Source organism: Oryctolagus cuniculus, chromosome 10 (assembly GCF_964237555.1).
Source record: "Oryctolagus cuniculus chromosome 10, mOryCun1.1, whole genome shotgun sequence".
NCBI lineage: Eukaryota > Metazoa > Chordata > Mammalia > Lagomorpha > Leporidae > Oryctolagus > Oryctolagus cuniculus.
This window is the reverse complement of record NC_091441.1, coordinates 63958496-63982776: the sequence shown is the minus strand read 5'-3', so window position 1 is coordinate 63982776 and position 24281 is coordinate 63958496. Positions and strand designations below refer to the sequence as shown.

Below are 24281 nucleotides of genomic sequence, written 5' to 3'. Positions count from 1 at the left end.
TAGAGAACATCAGAGAAACCCTGCAAGATACTGGCACAGGCAAAGAATTCTTGGAAAAGACCCCAAAGGCACAGGCAGTCAAAGCCAAAATTAACAATTGGGATCACATCAAATTGAGAAGTTTCTGTATTGCAAAAGAAACAGTCAGGAAAGTGAAGAGGCAACCAAAAGAAATGGAAAAGATATTTGAAAATTATGCAACTGATAAAGAATTAATAACCAGAATCTACAAAGAGATCAAGAAACTCCACAACAACAAAACCAACAACCCACTTAAGAGATGGGCCAAGGACTAAATAGACATTTTTTTCAAAAGAGGAAATCCAAACAGCCAACAAACACATGAAAAAATGTTCAGGATCACTAGCCATCAAGGAAATGCAAATCAAAACCACAATGAGGTTTCACCTCACCCTGGTTAGAATGGCTTACATTCAGAAATCAACTAACAACAGATGCTGGTGAGAATGTGGGGAAAAAGGGACACTAACCCACTGTTGGTGGGAATGCAAACTGGTAAACCCACTATGGAAGACAGTTCAGAAATCTGAATATAGCCCTACCATATGAACTAGCCTTCCCACTCCTTGGAATTTACCCAAAGGAAATTAAATTGTCAAATAAAAGAGCTATCTGCACCTCAATGCTTATTGCAGCTCAGTTCACAATAGCTAAGACATGGAATCAACCTAAATGCCCATCAACAGAAGACCAGATAAAGAAATTATAGGATATGTATTCTATAGAATACTATACAACGGTAAAAAGAAATGAAATCCAGTCATTTGCAACAAAATGGAGGAATCTGGAACACATCATGCTGAGTGAAATAAGCAAGTCCCAAAGGGACAAATATCATATGTTCTCCCTGATTGGGACAACTAACTGAGCACTTAAAAGGAAACCTGTAGAAGTAAAATGGACACTATGAAAAACAATGACTTAATCAGCCCTTGTTCTGACTGTAGAGGAACAACTTACTATTTTATTCCTTTTAGTATTTTTTGTTCTACTTAATTCCATTGGTTGAACTCTTTAATTAATGCACAATTATTCTTAGAAGTTTAAATCCAACTGAAAATTGATCCCTGCTAAAAATAAGACTGGGAATAAGGGAGGGAGGAGATATACAGTTTGGCATATGGTCACTCGGACTTACCCCTAATGGTAGAGCTGGAAACATGCCAGGGGATTCCAAATCAATCCTATCAAGCTGGCATGTACCAATGCCATCTCACTAGTCAAGGTGATCAATTTCAGTTCATAATTGATTATAAAGATAGGATAAAGTGTCAAAGGGATCACATAAACAAGACTAGTGTCTGCTAATAATAATTGAGAGAATTAAAAAGGAGAGAATGATCCAACATGGGAAGCAGGATACACAACAGACTCATAGAATGGCAGATGCCCTAAACAGCACTCTGGCCTCAGAATCAGCCCCTAAGGCATTTGGATCTGGCTAAAAAGCCCATGAGAGTTTCTCAGGCATGGAAAGCCAAGACACTGTGGTTAAAAAAAAAAAAAAAAGGGCCTAAATGAAAGAGCTCTGTGAGTGAGATCCCAGTGGAAAGAAAGGGCCATCAAAGAAGGAGGTACCTTTTTCTGAAGGGAGGAGAGAAATTCTACTTTGATTATGGCCTTGTTTAAATAAGGTCAGAGTTTGTGAACTCAAGAGGCTTCCATAGCCTTGGCAACTCATGACAAGAGCCTCAGGTGATTACTGATGTCATAAACAAGAGTGTCAGTTTTAAATCAACAACGGGAGTCACTGTACACTTGCTCCCATGTAGGATCTCTGTCCTTAATGTGTTGTACTATGAGAATTAATGGTAAAACTACTACTCAAACAGTACTTTATACTTTGTGTATCTGTGTGGGTATAAACTGTTGAAATCTTTACTTAGTATATACCAAGTTGATCTTCTGTATGTAAAGATAATTGAAAATGAATCTTGAAGAATGGGATGGGAGAGGGAGTGGGACATGGAATGGTTGTGGCTGGGAGGGAGGTTATGGGGGGAAAAGCCACTATAATCCAAAAGTTGTACTTTCAAAATTTATATTTATTAAATAAAATTTAAAAAAAAACCAGGAGTCACTGTGCACTTACTTCTTTGTAGGATCTCTGTCCCTAATGTTTTGTACTATGAGAATTAACGGTAAAACTACTACACAAACAGTACTTTATACTTTGTTTGTCTGTGTGGGTGCAAACTGTTGAAATCTTTACTTCGTATATACTAAGTTGATCTTCTGTATATAAAGATAATTAAAAATCAATCTTAATGAAAAATGGGATGGGAGCAGGAGTAGAAGATGGAATGATTTGTGGGTGGGAGGGCAGGTATGGGGGGAAGAACCTCTATAATCCAAAATTTGTAGTTATGAAATTTATATTTATTAAATAAATCTTTTAAAAAAATCAGCTAATAAGGACATCAGCATGGTATATATCTTGTAGGTATGAGGATTAAAACTACATGCTAAGGGATAGCACAAAAGGAAAATGTTAGAAGTCCGCACTCGGATTCCCACTGCATTGTTTTGTGGTTATACCATCCTTTACCACCAACTTTTTGCTTTGTTAATAAAACAAGCTCTTGTGTAAATCAAGGTTCCTTAGCTTTTTAATATGAAGCAAACACAGATGTAACTGACGATTTTTAACAGATGGTATGATCGTATTTTGCAGTGAATTATGAATCAACAGAAGTGTAGCTATTTGAGCTTCACTTATGGCATTGGAAGTTGACTAGATGGATTGTTTTGCCTTTTCAATAAACTAACATCTCAAAAGAATATTTCATTTATGTTGACTGAACATAAGGAAAATATCTTTATTCATCCATGTAAGACGTGATTTGTAGGACAGGTTAGATTGGAATGTAAATCTTTTGTAAATGCCTGGATTTAGTAGCATTTGTGATTTAGAGTCAAAGGTAAATCACATGTAATACATGAATACTCCTTTATTAGAAGAAGCTTACTACAAGATAAATACTTGGTTATTAATGAAATTGTACAATTTTACATAGACTCTTTTTTGGTTTATTAAGGCTTATTAAGATAGAGCTGATACACAATTAATCACCCACTTTAGAGTGTAGAAAGCATAGAATTTGAGAATTCGGACAAAAATTTAGACCAAAGTCAAAAAGAATGAACAAAACCAGTAACCTGCAAAGCATCCTCATGTCCCTTGGGAATTTCTCCTTCTTCCTCTCCTAGCCTGCTCCCAAGTCTCCAATCACCAATTTTCTTGCTCTCACCTTAGGTGAGACTACGCTTTCTGTAATTTTATGTAGATTGAAAGATTTCTTTGGCTTCTTTCACTTGGCATAATTACTTTTAGATCACTTTGTGTTGTGTGTATAATCAGTTCATTGCTTTTTTTTTTTTTTTTGCTGAGTGGTATTGCATTGTGTAGATAGATATATGACCATTTATGTACCTGCAGATGGACGTCTGAGCTGTTTTCTATAGTTTGAGTCTATTACAAAGAACATTTGTAGATAAGACTCTATATAGATACATATGATTTGCAAGAGGAATGGCTGGGTCTTATGATAAGCATAAAGCTAACATTTTAAGAGTTGACAAAATTATTTTTAAGTGGATATACCACTTCACATTTCCACCAGAAATGTTTAAAAGCTTCAGATCTTGGCATTGCTTTGAATGATTGGTCTTTTTAATTTCAGTCATTCTACAGGTTTCTAGACATGTTTTATTTGCATTTCCTTAATCATTAACAATACTGATTAGCTTTTCAAGATTTTATTTGCCATCCTTGAATCTTCTTGAGTGAAGTATCTGTTGGAAGTTTTTGCCCATTGAAAGATGTGTGAAAGGACTTAATAAAATGTTCACACTGGAAAACACTGGGTATTTTTTTTGAAAGTGAAATTTGATCTGTTTGAAAAGTAGAGGATTTGTGTGGTTAATTCACAAGAACTAAGGTTTGGAAATAGGTACCAGATTATGGAGAATTTATAATATGTAAAGGAGTTTTCAAGTTACTTCTGTAATAAGAAAGACTATTATCTGGGAAAAAATGAGAATTAAGTCAGGCACTCAAGCCTGTCTCTCCTACAGCTTAGCAGAATCAACAAAATGTAACCAAAGAAAGAGGAAAAATAATCCTAGCAACCCTAGTCAAAAAGAGATGGAAGGAATGGGGTTCTTCTCCAAAATTTACCTAACACCCCATCAAAACAACATCAAGGAAGAAAGCCAATGGAGAACATTCTGGAAATGACTCTGCTATCTCCTCTACATTAAGAAGGAAAATGACTACAGGTATGAGTAGCCACACCTGGGTTTGTATATGACTGCCCCTTCAAAATCAAAGTCTCCCTCAAATATCACTTCCGCCGGGAAGACAGAAACTATTTGGATTTTCTGTTTTGCTTCTTTTTTTTTTTTTTTTTTTTTTTTTTTTTTTTTTTTTTTTTGTGGTTGGGAGGAAGCTAGGAGAAGAGATGTGGAAATGGAAAAACCAAAGGGAAAATAAATTACATAAACTACACAAAGGGAGAGAAAGACAGTTTAGGATAGGACTGCAAGTAGAAACAGATGTGAGAAGAGGCTCTGCGTGTCCCATAATCAAAGCCATCTTGCTCTGTGGTACAGTGATTGAGGCCTGATCACTGTCCTCAAGTTTGGCTGACTGCCCTGCTCTGGAGAAGTGGGGGGTAGAGGCATCTGCTGTGGAAAGGGAAGGGAGAAGAGAGAAAGAGAAAGGAACTGGACACCCAGGGTTCCAGTGTTGTCAGGAGCAAGGATCCGTCCCTATGGGGGGACAGCAGAAAACCCAAGCACAGCTGATGCTACTGCAGGAAGACGTGTGACTTGGTGGGACCGGCAGTTTTAAGAGAGTGTGTCAAATTGAAGAAAAAAATTTAAGGACACAATATCTACCAAAAACAGAAACACTCATAATCATTGACTCCTTAGGGTCGAATCTGTTCTGAAGAGATTCAGTTATTTGTTGATTTTCCTATTAAACTTGAACCCACTTACAATTACTGAGTATTTTTTCTTATAAATTGCTCAAAGGCAGATAGGCATGCTGACAGCTGCAGTTTTCCAATCATCTTAATGATGTTGCAATTTTTCCAAGTGCTGGGTGTTTGTCTTGAAGACATGGCTTCCTCTTGCACTCCCACCAATCCCCCTGCTGTAACTCACCATGGGACCACTTGTGGTGATAACTCCTGGGAGCTCCTTGTCTTCTTCAGTGCCATCCAGCTGTGTAGTATGGTTGTCACAAGAAGCACCTGTCTAATGAAAGAAATGAAAGTCACCTTTTAAAGTTTTAAAAATTTACTTAATGAGGGAGGGAGATGGGGAGGGGTGTGAGAGAGAGAGACCTCCCATCCATTGGCAAATTCTCCAAATACCAGAAATATCTGTGGCTGGGCATTGCCAAAGCCAGAAGCCAGGTCTCCCATGTGGGTAGCAGGAACTCAAACACTTGAATCACTACCACTGCCCCTAAGAGTCTTTGTTAGCAGAAACCTGGAGTCAGGAGCAAGAGCTAGGATTTGGGCCCAGGTACTCCAATTTGGGACATAGGTATCTTCACTGGTATTGTAACCACTAGTCCAAACATTCACACTTCAAAAGTCATTTTTATCCAGGTGCAGCTTTCAAATATGACTGTGCACTCATTACACAGTTATACATATATACCCACGTATGCTCAGTTCTGTGGAGCTACACAGAGTTAAGGACTACTTGAGCATTGATAATGTCATTTAATGATTTGTCCATAATATGGATCCTCAAAAATGCTGTGTGTTATAATGGAATTTATCTAAGAGGCAGACAATGTTAGCTGCCTGCAAAATTTCACTTTACTTTGCTATTCTTAGGAATAGCGAGATTTTACTCCACGATGCTACCTGTCTACCCAAGTAAGGGTGATCGTGTGATGGTTTTGTCCAATGGGAGAAGTGGACTTGTACCCAGTGGGACACCCAGGAGAGTTAATGTGTTCTCGTTAAAGTGAATGGGATCAGCTGGCCAATGCTCTTCCAGGAGCATGGACATAGTGTCTGTGTTGCCCAGGCAGCCTCTGAGGATTAACTATTAGCCTGGTTACAGAGGACAGCAGAATGCAAAGATGGAAAAGTCAGTGGCTCTGTGCCAGGGCAGCCATACCAGTCATGGACATCTCCCTTGAGCTTGTTGTATAAGGAAAGTCAACCTCTAACTGCCTAAAGGATGCAGCTTACTGATAAAACCTTGCTATTTTGAAATGAGACTTTATAACTCTATTCTGTAATGATTCCTAATTCAAAAACAGGAAGAGTCAGTTTCAAAAACTATGAATTGGAAATACATTAAGCTGATTGCCTCATTAATACACAGGACTGAATCAAATATTTCATTCCCATTCACTAAATGTTGGCAAAGCACCATATTTCACTGTGCAGGAAGTATATTTGGAGACTAAACTCCTTTCAGCTTCTTTCTTATGGGCCCTGTGCATAAGTTGTAAGATATTACAGCATTTGTCATACATGATGTCCCCCAAATTAAGAGGCAAATATTATTACATTTCACAATTGAGGAAAATTTTTGCAAGTTAAGCATTGTCGCTCCCCGTCTTCGTGGAGGAACGACACAGGATTCTGCGTTGTTCTTTCGTCTGCTCGGCCCTCCCCGGGTTTGCTGCTGGTTCTTCCCGGGTTGGCTACCGACCCTTCCACCTCCGTGGAAGGGCGGTTCCCCCTGCCACATTCCCCACTTCCGCGGGGGAGCGGCACACCGCCGGCCGGCTTTCTCGGGGGCTGCACAGGTGTTCCTTCAGATAGATGTTCCCCTTAGATGTACCTGGTGCATGCCGTCTCTCTCCTCCTTTATAGTCCTCCTCCGCCAATCCTAACTCGGCTGCCCACACGCCGAGTACGCTGCTCTCCTCCAATCAGGAGCAGGTCCTGCAGCTTGTCAAGTTGGTGAGAGGCAGCTGGGTAGAAGCTGTTGCCTCCTCTCCCAGCGCCATATTGTGGGAGAGCAGATGCATAGAATAAGTCTTAATTCCAGTAACTCAGTCCAGTCCGGGTTGCTCCCCACAAGCATACCAGATATGCATGAAAAAATAAGCTGGTACATGAGACCTTAGAAACTGCTATTTCCATCTTGCTTCTCTGTATTTCTAACTTTCTTCAAAGTGTAAATATTATATTAATAATAAAACATACATTATTAAGTGGCAATAATGCTCAAGAAGCAGTGCAGGAGAACTTCAGGATGGAGGACTGATTGCACGTTACTCCCTCTGCCTCTACCTAATCACTCCATGTCAAGGAGGCACATATTTTGATAAGGAAAGATCCAAAATGGCCCTGGAAACCAAGGTGTTCTAGTAACAAATCAGAAACAGTCATAAATTCCTGGAAAATTAAAAGTAAATATTTTGCTTGATAATTGTGGAAATGTTCTCAGTCTTAGACTAACATAACTCAACACTGTTAGCAAGGGAAGAGTAAATCCTTAAGAAGCAAACACAATACACACACACATACCAAGTAAAAAAAGCTCAAAGTAAAAAATTCAAAGGCCATGGCCGGCGCCGCGGCTCACTAGGCTAATCCTCCGCCTAGCGGCACCGGCACACCAGGTTCTAGTCCCGGTTGGGGCGCCGGATTCTGTCCCGGTTGCCCCTCTTCCAGGCCAGCTCTCTGCTGTGGCCAGGGAGTGCAGTGGAGGATGGCCCAGGTGCTTGGGCCCTGCACCCCATGGGAGACCAGGAAAAGCACCTGGCTCCTGGCTCCTGCCATCGGATCAGCGCGGCGGCCATTGGAGGGTGAACCAACGGCAAAGGAAGACCTTTCTCTCTGTCTCTCTCTCTCACTGTCCACTCTGCCTGTTAAAAAAAAAAAATTCAAAGGCCATGGCCAAGATAATTTCATGTAAAGTGGTTCCTCAGCAGAGAAGCCAGACAGATCTCCTGCCAATCCCAAGACACCCAACAGCAGTAGGTAGGGACGAACCCAAGACAAGAACTTGAAATGAAGTGAATGAACAGCCTGTTTTGGGAAGATTTCCTGGGTAGATGCCTGGGCTTGGAACCAAAAACAGACCTCAATACCAGGCTGATCTGGACTTCCATGAAAGACCTGGATAGGAAGGAGAATGAACAGAAAACATCAGCTTTGTATGCAATGAAGTCCTTCTCCTCTCTTTTGGCACCGAAGGTGTGTGCTTGAGCTTTAGTTGGAATGTGTTTCCCCTGCTCCAAAAGCACGTGTTAGACACTTACTTCCTAATGCGATGGAATTGAGAGGTGACATATGTAGGAGGTGACTGGGCCATGAAGGCACCATCATCTTGAATGGATTAACGCTGCTACCATGAAAGTGGGTTTGTTATCTGGAGAATAAAAGGATGTGTGTAGCCCCTTCGTGTTCATTCATTCTCTCTCTCCACCTGCACCCCCCTCTTACTCCTTCCCCCATGGGGTGACACAGCACAAAGGCCTTGCCAGCCTTGAGAATTGTAAGAAATACATCTCTGTTCTTTAGAAATTACTCAGTTGGGGGTATTTTGTTACGCCACACACAGTGGGCTGAGCTTGTGCGTGTGTGTGTGTGTGTGTGTACACTCATGCCTGTGTGCCAGGTAGAAGATCTCCAGGCAGAGGAAAGAACAAGACGTGGCTCTCTAAAGTAGAAGTCTTTCTCCGATGTCACACTGGAAAAAGAGAACATCTGCAGAAACTCATTGTTGTGTTTTCCCTAGTTTGGAAGAAGGTAAAAGATAGAATGGGAGGATAGCAAGGAAAACGAGAAAGGAAATAAAATAAACCCAGACTAAAGAGAATCCACAAGTAGGGGTAGGAGTATGGGTGTGCTGTGGGACTTAAGATACTGTGGGGAGCAGCCCGGACTGGACTGAGTTACTGGAATTAAGACTTATTCTATGCATCTGCTCTCCCACAATATGGCGCTGGGAGAGAAGTAAACAGCTTCTGCACAGCTGCCTCCAGTTCAGCCAATAAACTGTAGGACTTGCTCCTGATTGGAGAGCAGCATACTTGGCGTGTGGGCAGCCGAGTTAGGATTGGCGGAGGAGGACTATAAAGGAGGAGAGAGACGGCATGCAGCAGGAACATCTATGGGGAACATCTAAGGGGAACACCTGTGCAGCCCCCGAGAAGAGCCGGCCGGCGGTGTGCCGCTCCCCTGCGGAAGTGGGGAATGTGGCCAGGGGGAACTGCCCTTCCACGGAGGTGGAAGGGATAGTAGCCAACCCGGGAAGAACCAGCAGCAAACCCGGGGAGGGCCGAGCAGACAAAAGAACAGCGCAGGGTCCTGTGTCGTTCCTCCACGAAGAGGGGGAGCGACAAGATACAGCTCAGCATCGTGTACTCCTTTGACATCTGGTAAAATTGAGAGGACCATGAATGACCTAATAGCAAGCTCTCCTCTCCACCGACTCTGCTGCCATGGTTAAGATCCACCAGCCACGCAATCCCCATCATTCAGAGGCCCCGAGGCAATTCCTGATCATGCCTTAGTAGTGGGTTTCACTTCCCTGCCAGCCTGTGGCATTATTCTAATAAGCCAATCACACACCTTCTTAGGGAACTGGGGACACCTGACTTTGTAGTACAGAGCCTGCAGCCCCAGGTAATTCACTTTGTGCCCCAGTGCACCTGACATGGGGCCCTGTGTAACATGCAGTGCCTTCTTCCCAAGGCTGTATGTGTGCTGGCCAATAAACTGCCATGGACTTCACCTGTTGTGTCTGGTGTCTCCCTCGTGGGAGAGTCTCTCCTCCAATGTATCAAACAGTAGGTAGAGTCAGGCAGGATAAAAGGCTCAGAGAGCTCCCACTATTTGGTCATGGCACTAGCGGTGAGGCACTCGCCTCCTACTTTGGAGTATCTGGGTTTGACTCTGAGCTCTGAATCCGACTCCAGTTTCCTGTTAATGCAGACCCTGGGAGGCAGCATTTGATGGCTCCAATAGTTGGGTCCCTCCCACCCACATGGAAGACCTGGATTGAGCTCCTAGCTCCCAGATTTGGCCTCAGGCACTTGGGGAATAAATCAGTAGATGGAGTTCTCTTGTTTGCTCTCTCTGTCTCTCTCAAATAAATGAATAACTTTAATATTCATTAAATTAACTAATTAACTTTTAAAAAATCACAGAAAATGAAAATTAAAAAGAATGCAAGCCCTTATTCGAAAATTCTCGTGTCTACCCTGACTCACTCCTCCTCTGGCTGACAGTGAGGCGGCTGCTGCGGTGAGGACAATGGGGAAAACAGAGTCAGTGTCCCGGTTCCAGTGTGGCATAAAAAGGCTTGGCACAGAAGGAACAGTGCAAAGGCTGAGGATACCAGAGGAACCTCGGTGTTCTTGGGAGAAATGTAACATTAGCCAACAAAATCACAGGTGAAATCCTTCAAACAGGACTGCTCACAGCCCAACGGACTACCCTCCCTTCTCCAGACATCAGTGAGCCCTCCGGCAACTGAGGGGCTACCGGACCACAAGCTGGCTCAGAATCCTGGAAGGGACCGAGGACCAGCCTGTGTTAGGACGTGAGAGTCAGGGGAGAGGAGAAGAAAACGTATAGAAATGAAACCTCATCAGCTCCATCTTGATGAGATTAAGGGAGGCACGGGGGTTATCCCTGAGACAGTGAAGAACGCCTCTTCCTTTGACAGGCAGGGAAAATAAAGTGTGTAAAGCTACACAGAAGGAAACGGCAAAGTGCAATGGAGGAAAGTTTCCACTCTAACTCGCCTGACGTCATGAGTCCCAGGGGAGGCGAATGTCAGCTGCCCGGACCCTCTATGGGTCCTACAACGGGAATCCCAAGCCTTGTGCCACATGGTGCGGTGCACGGCACAGGACTCATCTCATAAACAGAGCTCTCACTGGCAGGGTTTCTTTGAAACCTGTACCAAAACAGACAAGATGGGCTCTGATGCAATATATTTTCTTCCTTGGTTGGATCACACATTTTCCCCACTTACTGATACACATTTAAGATGACAGAGTGCTGCTTCCCAGAAGATACCTGCGTTGGAAATAACCTAGCACTGTTTCCCAGAGGAAGGATACATTTAGAAAATAACTGAAATATCAAAATATTTCTTGTGGTGAGAATTAAGTTTACGTTGAAGACCCACCGAGGGCAGCATAAGGTTTTTCCACTGTGAGTTCAACCAGGAGAACACAAGTTGAGCAGACAGCCTCCCCTACATTAGATTTCGGTCTGTGGCCATCACTGCACATTCTTGTTACTGTTGTTATTGTAGGTCCAGGTAGGGCAGGTAGTTATTTGTGGATTTAGCCATTTACTTATTCATTCCTGAGTTTAAGAGTCTCTCTTTTTCTGCACTGTTTCAAGGTAAGTAGCATCCTCTGCTCCAAGTGTCCCTGACTACCTCGAAAGTCTTACTTTTCCTAACCTGCTTACACTCAAGGCACCAGTTGACTACTTCTTCTGGGAACTGCTGACATCTCTTCTCCATTAGGGTCCCACACAAAACAGGAGTTGGGATGCAACAAAAAAATCACCTGGGTATTGAGAAAAGTGAAAGTGCATTTTTATATAGGAATAGTCTCCCAAATTTAACTGTGATTTTTTTATCACGTGTTGAGCATAGTATGTGTATGTTTGCACAGATTTGTGGAGAGAGCCAAAGCTATGACTGACTGCCTATGAACTAATCATGGCACTGGCCATTTACCAGGCAACACTGAGAACTCGCTAAATGTCAATCACTATAACAGACATTATTCTCTGTGGAAGACAGTGTCTACTGTGTGCTCCAAATCCAGCCTGATGTCTTCCTTAACAGCATCTTGATATTGTTTACAGGAAGTTATATGTCCAACTAAAAATAAAATCAATGTTTCAGGCTCCCTTGCTACTACGATGCTGGAGTTCTGAGCAAAGATGACAGATACCTGAAATTTCTACCAAGCTGGCTGTCCAGGAAAGGAAGGTTGGAGAAACAGAGACCACTGGTATAAGTGGTGCCTGGAGTGGCCAGCCAACTTGTAAGCAAAAAGATGAAGGCTTCATGTGAAAGACATAATAACAATACAAAGAATCTGGATTCATGTTAAGAAAGAGGATCATCTACTATTAGCTTCTTGTGAAGAGAAAAACAATCCCATATTTATATAACCTTTTGATTTATTGAGTTTTCTGTTATATGCCATCAAATATATTCATAAATAATATAATCACATTTTAAAATCATGCTGTATACAACTGTATTTTTATAGTCAATTATGAATAAGTTCCACCTTTAGTTAGTTGCTTATCAATTAAGAAATTACAGATAAATGAAACTGAATATTTTCTACAAACAAAGGAATATTTAATTCATGTCTTTGTAATATGGAAAAATGCATTGGATACCAGGGTTCTGCTTGAGATGACTAGGTACATAGGTCACACGTAATGTATACAGAGATTTATTCAGCACTGTTGATTTACTGTATAAGAGCTCAGTCAAAACAAGGGTTAAATATTCTGTTCCTTTACTGTAAGAACTTCATTGAAAAATTAAATCTATTGGGTATTTAATGCAACCACAAAATATATTTGAGTCTGCAGGAATTGTTATTCTTCACCTTGCCCGTCCATGTCTTCTGTTTCCAGTAAAGATCATGTTCTACTTTCGTAATAAGAAAAAATGCATTTTTTTTTGAAAGGAACAAATGCTATTGAAAAAAATAAGTACAAGAAAATTGGATCAGGACAGCAAATGCACATACCACTTTCTCCTTCCTCTGCAAATCACTCAAGGTGTCAAAAGAGATATCTTTTTAAAGGAGTAGATCTAAAAACCACTAAACATTTCCATTAGCAGAACAGAAATTGCTGGAAGCTCCTGGCAGATAAAAAGCTGGCAAGAACAGCTTGATAAAGGTAGAAAACCTCATCCTGGAGAACGGCACACAAGAAAAACGAGCAGAAGATGGATGCTGACCCAGGGGAAGTACATACTTAGGAACGAAAATAAAAAGAGCAGGGAGACATCCACAACTCAGAGGGTGATAACAAAAGTAACAGGAAAAAGAGGCCAGGTAGACCCTTTCATTCCTCAAACACTGAAGAGCAGGCAGCAGCTAACCCTGCGAGAGGAAGTGAGTGCTGCCCCAGTTGCCCCGGTGGTGTTCACAGCTGTGGGAGGGAGAGAATGGGGTCATGTACAGATGCAAGGTTGAATGGCGTTTCATGCTGGACGTTCAAGGAGGCTATGGGTAGAAGTACAAAAAGGGGGATTCAATTTGCTTGAAAAGGAAGCAAATTATAGTTTTTCAGGTTTCTTTTTTCTTTAGCATTGAAGCCACATTTATGTGTTTTAAAGTGCCGTATAACAACTGACACACTTCTCCACACACATGGGTCCACATTCCTATTCCTAGGAGAGTTCTTGGGACATAGAAGTGCTACACAATTGCGTAGGAAATATACAGTCATGACCTAGATACTATTGTTTTGCTATTAGATTGAATGTTAGATTTCCCAAAAAAGGCTCATGTGTTAAAGGCTTGATCCCAAAAGTACCATGTTAATGGTACTAGGGTGGAACTTCATCTATTTATGGTGTTTAGACAGGGGGCCTTGGAGAGATGTTTGGAGTACACTGAGTTGTCAGGGTGGAGGCCCCAGGATGAAGTTCTGGTGGTATTACAAGAGAACAGGACATAGACACAGATACAGACAGAGACATAGACACGGACGCAGGCGCCCCCTCCGGTCACGCAGTGTTCTGTGCGCAAGAATGCCAACACCAGAGGCTGAACCAATGAGACCCGTCCAGTCGTGGACTAAGGGGACCTCCAGAACCATGAGCCAAACTAACCTTCTCCTTCCTTGGTAAGTAGCTCGTCTCGGGTATTTCACAGTAGCACCAAAAATCTGACTAACGTACTCTAAGAATCAAGAAATCAATGTAGTTCTCCATTTATAAATATAAGTCAGTTTATTGACCAATAGCAATGGGAAAGAAAAGCAATGAGGCTTAAAATAAATGAATGGCCCTGAGGGAAAAGAGAGAGCTTTGGAGTTTACAGTTTAAAATTAGCACCTCCACAGTGCTGAGAAACTCTGGCCACTAAGAAACAAGAACAGACTGCTGTAATAACAGAAGAATGAGGGAAAAAGAGGGACTTCAGTAAATTAGCAACAGGATTGCCGAATTTTTAATAATTAATGAGAAGAGTAAATGCTGATACCACAAAGACCAAACTACTGACATAATAAATGGGGTTGATATCCAGGAAGGCAGAACACACACACACATATTCTGAAGGAAAGTCATCTGAGCATGGAATTTTATGTTCATAAAAAAGAAGTTAATGACCAATATAGCCTACATATCTGTTTTTAAATGATTAAATTTATATCCTTACTAGATAATCATGCTGGGTTAAATTCCTATGTCTAGGATTAATACAAAATCTCCTTATGAAATTTATGTTAAGTTTCCATTAAGTGAAATGGAAAATTTGATACCAAAGAAATATATCCAGAGTAGAAAAGGATGAGAGAGAAATCAGTCAGACAGAGTATTGGAGAAGAACAAGAAGAAAGAAGAGGAGGAGGAGGAAGAAAGAGGAGGATGAGGAAGAGAAAAAGCAGGAGAGGAAGAAGAGGTAGCAGCAGCACACACACACAGAGACCAGGACAGAGACACAGAGCCAGAGAAAGAACGAGGGAGGAACTGGTGGTCATGCGGTCAAACTTCAACAGGAAACTGAAAACATTTCTTTACTTGCAGAAATAGCTGTGAAATTTTTTAGAGAAGAAAAGTATGTGAAGATGCCTATTAGGTTTGATATACTGTAAATGCAGCATTTTTAAATAGGAAGTTTATATGTCTTTTTCATTTTTCTGATGAGGAACAATTTAAATTTTTAAGCAGACAGGCTTTTATTTCTCTAGGTACCCAATTTCCCAGGGTACTATAGTATCTTTATTTTAACTTTTATTTAATAGATATAAATTTCCAAAGTACAACTTTTGGATTATGGTGGCTTTTTCCCTCCATAACCACCCTCTCACCTGCAATCATTCCATCTCCCACTCCCTCTCCCATCACATTCTCCATCAAGATGCATTTTCAATTATCTTTATATACAGAAGATCAATTTAGTATATACTAAGTAAAGATTTCAACAGTTTGCACCCACACAGAAACACAAAGTATAAAGTACTGTTTGAGTGCTAGTTATACCATTAATTCACATAGCACAACACATTAAGGACAGAGATACTACATGGGGAGTAAGTGCACAGTGACTCCCACTGTTGATTTAAAACTGACACTCTTGTTTATGACATCAGTAATCACCTGAGGTTCTTGTCATGAGTTGCCAAGGCTATGGAAGCCTCTTGAGTTCGCCAATTCTGATCTTATTTAGACAAGGTCATAGTCAAAGTGGAAGTTCTCTCCTCCCTTCAGAAAAAGGTACCTCCTTCTTTGATGGCCCGTTCTTTCCACTGGGATCTCCCCCACAGAGATCTTTCATTTAGGCTTTTTTTTTTTTTTTTTTTTTTTTTTTTAACCACAGTGTCTTGGCTTTCCATGCCTGAGAAACTCTCATGGGCTTTTTAGCCAGATCCAAATGCCTTAAGGGCTGATTCTGAGGCCAGAGTGCTGTTTAGGGCATCTGCCATTCTATGAGTCTGCTGTGTATCCTGCTTCCCATGTTGGATCATTCTCTCCTTTTTAATTCTATCAGTTAGTATTAGCAGACACTAGTCTTGTTTATGTGATCCCTTTGACACTTAATCCTCTCATTAAGATCAATTATGAACTGAAACTGATCACTTTGACTAGTGAGATGGCATTGGTTATAGTATCTTTCTATTCCCTGGAATATGTGGTCAGTCCTTTGTATCAGACCAGGTCTCTGCCTTAGTTCTCCCTCACTTCACTCCAGAAATGGGGGTTCCCTAGGAAGACTGCATGGAGAGAGAAGGTAGGTGAACAGCAGAGACCCAGGCCGTTCAAATGTGCCCACCTAGGCCCTCTCTCTGCGCTTCCTGGAGCTGATGCCCAGTATTTGACTGCACCTGCATCTCTCCGAGAAACAACAGAAGAATCATTTATTTTTATACTTAAAGGCTTGATGAGTGGGACTGGAATTGTGCTGCTGCAGTGGGTGAAGCCATCACTTCTTTTTTTTCTTTTTGACAGGCAGAGTGGACAGTGAGGGAGAGAGACAAGAGAGGAAGGTCTTCCTTTTTCCGTTGGTTCACCCCCCAGTGGCTGCACACCGCGCTGATCCAAAGCCAGGCGCCAGGTGCTTCTCCTGGTCTCCCATGCGGTGCAGGGCCCAAGGACTTGGGCCATCCTCCACTGCACTCCTGGGCCACAACAGAGAGCTGGACAGGAAGAGGAGCAACCAGGACAGAATCTGGCGCCCTGACTGGGACTAGAACCCAGTGTGCCGGCACTGCAGGCGGAGGATTAGCCTAGTGAGCCGCGGCGCCAGCCAAGCCATCATTTCTGACATGAAGCATCCTTTATTGGAACCAGGCCCATCCCCAGCTGTCACAGCCATTGGAGGAGAGAACCATTGGACGGCAGATCTCCCTCTCCCTTTCTCCCTTTTTCCCTCTCCCTCTCTCTCTCTCTTTCCCCATGTGTGTGCATGTGTGTGTGTGTGTGTGTGTCTCCCTCTCTCTCTCTGTCACTCTGCCTTTCAAATATTTAAATAAATCTTAAAAAAAAGACTCAATGAGTAAGTGCCCATTTTATCTTCCCCTTCTAGGTTTAAAACAAACAAACAAAATTAGAAGAAAGAATTATTAATGTCTTCAATACAAAGAAATAATACATGTTTGAGGAGAAATGCTTACCCTGATTTGAACTTTACACAGTGTATGTCTGTGTTGAAATAGCACCTAACACTCCATAAATATGTACAGCTTACGCATCAACTGAAAACGAGAATCCTACACAAAAATTTTTTATCTTCTATTTTATGTTCTTATTTACTTGAGAGGCAGAGAGAAAGTGAGCATGCACATGTGACAGAGAAACACAGACAGAGAGACAGACAGAGGGAAAGTTCTCATCCACTGGTTCACTGCCTAAGTGCTCACAACAGCCAGGACTTGGCTGGGGTTGGGACAATGCTGGGAACTAGGTACTCAATCCAAGTCTCATACATAGTGGCAGGACTCAATTACTTGAGCCATGCCAAATGCTCCATGGATCTGCAATGGCAGGAAAAGGCGGCCAGGAGCCAGAGCTAGAAACTGAAGTTGGGTACTTGACTGTGGGACACACACATCTTCACTGCGAACCAAGCTAAATACCTACTCCTAGCGTGCCACTTTTATATATTACTGGAAGTTCAAAGCTTTAGGAAGCCTGAAATGGGCAGCTGTTAATCTGATGAGCAATTGGAAGATTCAGGAAACAACAACAAAACAACCTATAGTCCTGCTCTTTTCACATTTTGCTAGAGAAGAACAAAAACCTCAGTCCAAAGTAGCTAGAAAGAAAAGTGGAAAAGGAAGCAGGTAGACAAAGTTTTTAGGATCTGTTCAAGCTGATCCTAGAGACAACTGAAAAAACAACCCAGGAGGACATTTAAGCTGGCAGGACAAGCCTTTCTTTGATAGGCATCTTGGCTAGGATACCTGTAGCTGATGTCTTTGACTAAAGTTGTGGGAGTCACCTTTACTCAATCATAGCTACAGAGGAAACCAAAACCATGCAGAAAGGTTTCGACTATGCCAGAAGTTTAAACTCATTACACTTAGCTCAGGGTATAACACATATGGCAGAAGACTCTGGAACTATGTTGTTCAAGACTTAAGCTGTGACTATTTAGATTCAAATAAAGTAAGATGAAACAAAATTTAAAATCCCATTCCTACATTAGTCACGTTTAAGTGCTGGTAGCCACAATATGACTGGGGGCTCCAATACTGGACAACAAAGGAATGCATCGTTTCCATCACTGCATGAAGTTCTGAAGGATAGTGCGGTGCGAGGACACTGTTAGTAGAGATGCAAAGGTGAACTGGAGCTATGTGGGCTGTCCTGACAACTGCCCAGTGCAATGAACACACCTAAGAGAAGGAACAACCTACAGACAACCTAAAGTAACCAAAATTGGAGACTGTCTTCAACTGTGATTTCTACCCAATACCCTTCAAGCTTGATGTCATTCTTGATATTATAAATAAACGGAAGACGAACCTAAATCAACAAAGAAGGGCAATACCTTAGGTATGGAGGGAGAGATTGCGGTATGGAGGATACAGATTGCCAGCTTACGTCTAGATCTGTACAGTTTTGCACAATGCTATCTAGCTTTTATATGAAACCTAGAATGGACCCAGCCGTTTCCAATACTTCTTCCATCCCAGCCCCCCACCCAACACCCCCAGCAAAAATGAAAGCAAACACCTTTTGAAGCATGTACATTACTTACAGGAGATTCACTGGCTCCAAAGATGTCTCTGACGTCTCTGACAGAGTGCTTATTCTTTTTCCTCATGGTCTGAGTATAGGTGTTATATCTCTTTTTCACTGCAGCTGCTTGGGTCCGAGTCAACGTAGAGAGCAAGGCTTTTCCATCTTCCTCTTCATCGCCTGAGATCAGAGTTGATAAACCCACGTCTTGCAACCACTCTGCTTCAAGTTCACCCTCTGTAAGATAACATCACCAAGCGAAAGTTAGAGTATGTACTTGCAGGTGATATATGTACCTGCAGGTCTGCACAGAACAGACAGTAAGAAATATTAGTAAGCAACTTAAGATTCTATTTTGTATATTTTTCTATAGCAATAGCTGGAAAGGAAAAGAATGAATGAAAAGTCTGTATTGTATTTCTTAAATAAGTTGAATTTTGAAATATTTTCTAGCCAAGTGAGATTGGAAGATTGGAAAAGGTAATTTTCCTTGACAATGGATTAAATAATAATATAAGTAATGGATTATCAATTTCAAAAAATGGTGAAGTAAGAATATTGACTTTAAAATCTTAATAGATAAAAGTGTGGGTTAATATAACACTAAAGAGTTTTCAATCACTGAAATGCAGGTTGAAATCTCAGTACCAACACTTATTAGCTGAGTGATTTTGCAAAGTACTAAGTATTCTCTCACCAAAATGGGGGTAGTAAAATCCCATGATTTTACAGCTGGCGCTGTGGCTTAGTGGGTAAAAGCTGCTGCCTCCAGCATCAGCATCCCATACAAGAACCAGTTCAAGTCCCAGCTGCTCCATTTCCAATCCAGTGCCCTGCTAAATTAGCACCTGGGAAAGCAGTAGAAGATGGCCCAAGTCCTTGGGCCCCTGCACCCATGTGGGGGACCTGAAAGAAGCTCCTGGCTCCTGGCTTTTGATCAACCCAGCTCTGGCCATTGCAGCCATCTCGGGGGAAGTGAACCAGCAGATAGAAGATCTCTCTCTCTCTCTCACTGGAAGTCTGCCTTTTAAATAAATAAATAAATCTTTTAAAAAATTCCTGTGATTTTGTGTTGCCTTTGCATCCATCTTGAGCAAAGGTTTAACTTTGTCCCTCAGGACTCAGTCAGCCTTGACACTGTTACCTGTTCTCTACCTCTTCCCAGTTCCCAGCTGTGGCCTCCTAGTGACTGCCTCCCTGTGGGTAGCAACACAAAATGACTGACCCCAGTGATTCTCACACCCTAGCATGGATTATGTAGGGATGTCACAGGGGCTGCCTCCTAGTCACAGTTTGACTCTATAGAACTTGGGCCCTCTTGCTCTCTAACCTCAACAGTTGCATCTCCCCTCAGGATCCCCTCTAGGTAACATCCTAGACTCCAACAAAGGCTCTGGCCCTCAGCTCCCTCTCTCTTGCTCCCCAGACTCTGGCTGAATGTACAGGTCCTGGGCGTCTCACCTAACACACTTGAAACTTTCCTGGTCAGGGCTCTTTAAGAGAGTGGCTATTTCAGTAGGAATAATCAGGACAAAGGTCAGACCAGAGCCACAGGACATTTGCCGGGATAAACAAGATTCCAATGAGATGGACACCTGGTCTTGGGTCAGATATTTAAGCATCAAGGCAACCACAGGATAAAGAAACATTTTCCCCAAAAATGCACACCGGAAACATTCCTGTCTACCTCCCCTGTAGCCCCATTAGGACAGGGGGAGCGCTCACAGCCATTCTCCTGAGAAGAGCTCAAGACAGAGTAGTGGTAAATATGACAGTGGGACCAAGGTGGACAAAAGTACTACATGGTCATGAGAATTTGTTTTAATCAAAGTATTTATGACAGAGGGCAAGCAATCTGGAACAAAGCAGGTATGCAACAGATGTTTATTCTCTGACTTTTCTCTTTATTCTGAACATCAGCTAATCATTCCTTTTTTTTTTTTTCAGAAAGCAAATAAAAAAATCTGAAATTCATCAGTGTGAATGAACTGCTGTTATAAACTAGATGTGCCGAAATACAAGGATTTCAGAAAAAGACAACATCTTATAACAGAAAAATTACATGCATTTCTTGGAACTATACCAACAGACATTACCTGATGAAGACTGTACAAGGAGCACATAAGACTGATTTTACACAGTATGTGAAAGCACACTTACACTACTGCATCACTGAGGATAAACACGGCCAATTTCTTAACTAGGCAAGTATTTTATGTGTTGTCTTGTTATTACTATGCATTTGCTTTGTAAGCCATCCTTTTAACAGAAAATGTAAAGGTGAATTTATGATGAGCAGTCTTCCTCTAAAACAATGAGCCTTTTAAATTATTGATTTACACCTTGGAAGTCCTCCTTCACTTAAGCTTCACTTAAGATTTTTATTTCTGAAGACAGCATTTATAAATATAGCTTATGATCTGAAATTTTCTTCCCTCCACCTCTGTAAAGAGTAATGAAAATTAAAGGAAGGAGAAATTGGTAGGGCCAGAGTTAACATAAACTAGGATGAAGATGATTTAAATCCTTGGACTCAGACTGCAGCACGCAGAAGATATGTTTTCCACAGCTAGAAAACATCTCTGGCACATTTAAGTGTTACCACTGCTTGTTGAATTAAGTACAATGCAATCCAACGCCCATTACTCCAACTGCCTAATATGTAAGTTCAATACAGAATACCCTTGGCATTTCAGTCTCACATATCTAACTGCATACTCAGTATTACTTGGTTCTCAGTCATATGTCACTTTCAGTAAGTTCAGACCTGAACTTGCATTCTTCATTCTCAACTCCAGACCTCATTAGTAGTCCACATTTCAATAAACAAAAACCACCATCCAAGTAATATGGCAAGCAAACAACCCAGGAGACAATCTTGACATCTCCCTCATTTTCATGCATCAACTCCAACACATTGCCAGGAACTATGGATAACATCTGCTTATTATTTCTCAAAACCACCCACCTTTCTTTATCTCTTCCACTATGGCCCTGGTCAAAGCTACCAACATCCCTCACCCAACTGCTGCAACAGACTCAAACACTTTTTTACTGCATCCACACTTGATCCCCTAAGGACCCAGTTTCCAGATGGTAACAAAATGAAGCCTTAAATAAAATAAAATGTTAAACCCATGGGCCTTTTGCAATTAATATTCCAATTCACCTTGCCTTTTAGGATTAAGAATAAAACTTCATCATGGTCTATAAGCTATGAAGCAGCTTAAATTTCTAGATACACTCACCCTCTGTTCCCCAGTGATACCGGCCTACTTTAAACTCCTCAAGCACTCCATGCTCACTTTATCACAAAGGCCTTTGGACACGCCAGTCCTTTCTGACCCCACTATTATTGGCCCACTCAGTTTTTCAGATCTCAGTTTAGGCATCTCTTCCTCAACTAAGTCTTTTTCCCCCACATTTATTAGACAAGACCATGACCTACTGCTGCCAATCACAATACTGCTGCATTTCTTTTCCCTTCAAATAATTCCTGCAATCTATCTATTATATTACACCACTAATTACTTTCTCTTCTACAAGATTAACTCCATGAGGAAAGGAAACCTTTCTGCTTTTCCTTGTAACTGAACACCAACACATCACAAGGGTCTGGCACTTGCAGAACTAATTAACTAACACATTTTCTCTGAAAAATACAATTAAAGAAATTATTCAAATAAGTAGGAAATGATGACTCTGAAACAGAAACTTTTAGGGGCCAGCAGTGGGTTAAGCCACTGCTTATGGTGCTGGCATCCCGTATCAGGGTGCTAGTTGGGGTCCCAGTTGCCCTGCTTTCATTCCATCTCCCTGCTAATAGGCCTGGGAAGGCAGAAGAAGACAGTCCAAGTACTTGGGTCCCTACCACGCACGTGGGAGACCTGGATGGAGTTCCAGCCTCCGGACTTCTGCTAGCTCAGCCCTGTTTATTGCAGTCATTTGGGGGAATGGACCAGATGGAAGATATCTCTGTTTCTCCCTCTCTCACTCTGCCTTTCAAACAAAAAAGAATGCTTTTTAGAAAGGAGCAGCTAATTAATACTATGTGATGAAAAAACATAAACTTTAAAAAATAAGCTTGACTATCATATATTTCATTCCGTGTGAAAGTCTACCAGCTTAGTAAATCTGTAGGGGAAAGAGATAAAAAGGAAATAAAATCTTCCAGTACAGATGAAATAGCTTGCATCAAAATAACAGTCCTCTCTATAATAGTTATAAACTCTGAACAAAATACATAAAATAACTACTATTTGAAGATACTGGAGAAGAACTAAGTGCATGTAGGAACTGAAATAATTATAAAACAAAAATGCTGGATGAGATCCACATGTACATCATGTCTCAATTAAGGTCACTCTCTATTAGGTATGGTAGGAGATGACAAGAGCTCAAACGTTCTATTTATTTGCAAAGTCAGAGGGTTTCCAGAAGTGTGGCTCCCCAGGGTGCCACACAGGAGATAGTTCTAACATCTATACATAAACTCTGGCCAAATTCTTGACAAAACCTTGAACTAGCAAGGTGTGTGGGACACTCCAAGCATCCCACTGAAAAATAACGGTTGAGGGATGAAATAACATATCAAAATCACAGATGGTGCATATAGCAAGGAAGATGTTGGGAGTATGAGTCATCAAGTGAATTGCTAGACTGAAGATGAACTCCCTTTAGAGCAAGATGACAGAGTACAGTTGTCTCTTGGTGTTTGTATGGGGATTGGCTCCAGGGACCTGGCGGGGACCAAAATTCATGGATACTCAAGTCTTTTCTGATAAAGTGGGACAATCTTTGTAGATAACCGTGCATATTCTTGTGTATACTTTAGCTTATCTCCAGAGTACTGATAACACCTATATACTGTAAATACTGTATAAAAACTGGTTAAGCTGTGTTTATTAAATAATGATAAGCTGAACCCAAAGAAGGAGAGAGGAAGAGGGAGAGGGAGGAAAGAGAGAGAGAGAGAGAGCGAGAGAGAGCAACTTATCAAGAGAAAAAGTAGTCAGTAGAAAGTGACTCTGAAATGACTTTGGTGCCGGGCAAGGACTTTAAAGTAGCTATTATATCTATGCTCAAGAATATAAAGGAACAGATGCTCAATATGAGTGAACAGACAAAAAAAATCTCAACAAATAAATGTAAATGAAAAGCATAAAAAGGAATTACAATGTAAATTCTAGAACTAGAAACTAAAATACATTAAATTTAAAAATTAGCTGCAATGGGCTTAATAGCATATTAGAGGCTTTAAAAGAAAGGTCAGTGAACTTGAAAATAGTTCAAAGAAATTATCCAGTCTGAAAGATACGGAGAAAAATATTTTTTAAATATTTAAAATAGAACCCCAATGACCTATGGGACAATGCTAAGTTGTGTAATATGCATGGAACAGTAGTTTTAACAGAGAGAGATGAGTGAATGCTGGAAAAAAAAAGTTTTTGAAGAAAGAATGTCTGAAGAACCAAGTAGGAAGGTTGTATACAAAAGAAACCACAGTAAGTAACCTTAAAGTGAATCTGCTGAAAATCAAAGGTGAAACGAAAATTCTGGAAGTAGTCAGAGCAAAACAATTCATTACATATGGGGAACAACAATGCGAATGCATCGACTCCTCATCAAACAATGTAAGGCAGAAGACAACAGAATGACATCTTGAAAATACTGAAAGAAAAACAAAAAACCTGTGAATCCACAATTACATAGCCAGCAACAAATATCCTCCAAGAATGAAGGTGAAATATAGTCATTACCAGATGAATACCAATGGCCAGAATTCATCCCTAGCACACTTGCTCTGTAAGATCTGCTGCAGGAAGCTCTGTGGTTTAAAGGGAAAGATGATCAGA

At 41.3% G+C, this 24281-nt stretch overlaps 1 protein-coding gene across 10 annotated transcripts in view; it reads right to left on the bottom strand.

Moving 5' to 3' along the window:
- Positions 1-24281, bottom strand: part of ARHGAP28 (Rho GTPase activating protein 28) — a 216530-nt gene that overhangs the window by 66415 nt on the left and 125834 nt on the right. For 8 of the 10 annotated variants that reach the window (XM_070050446.1, XM_002713588.4, XM_051851426.2 and 5 more), the window contains 2 exons: positions 18446-18663; positions 5194-5286 (listed from right to left, as the gene is read on the bottom strand). In XM_070050446.1, coding sequence (XP_069906547.1) covers positions 5194-5286; positions 18446-18663 — 311 coding nt within the window. Of the gene's footprint in view, positions 1-5193; positions 5287-18441; positions 18664-24281 lie in introns of all 10 variants that reach the window. The other 2 variants (XM_070050445.1, XM_070050449.1) reach the window with 1 other exon arrangement.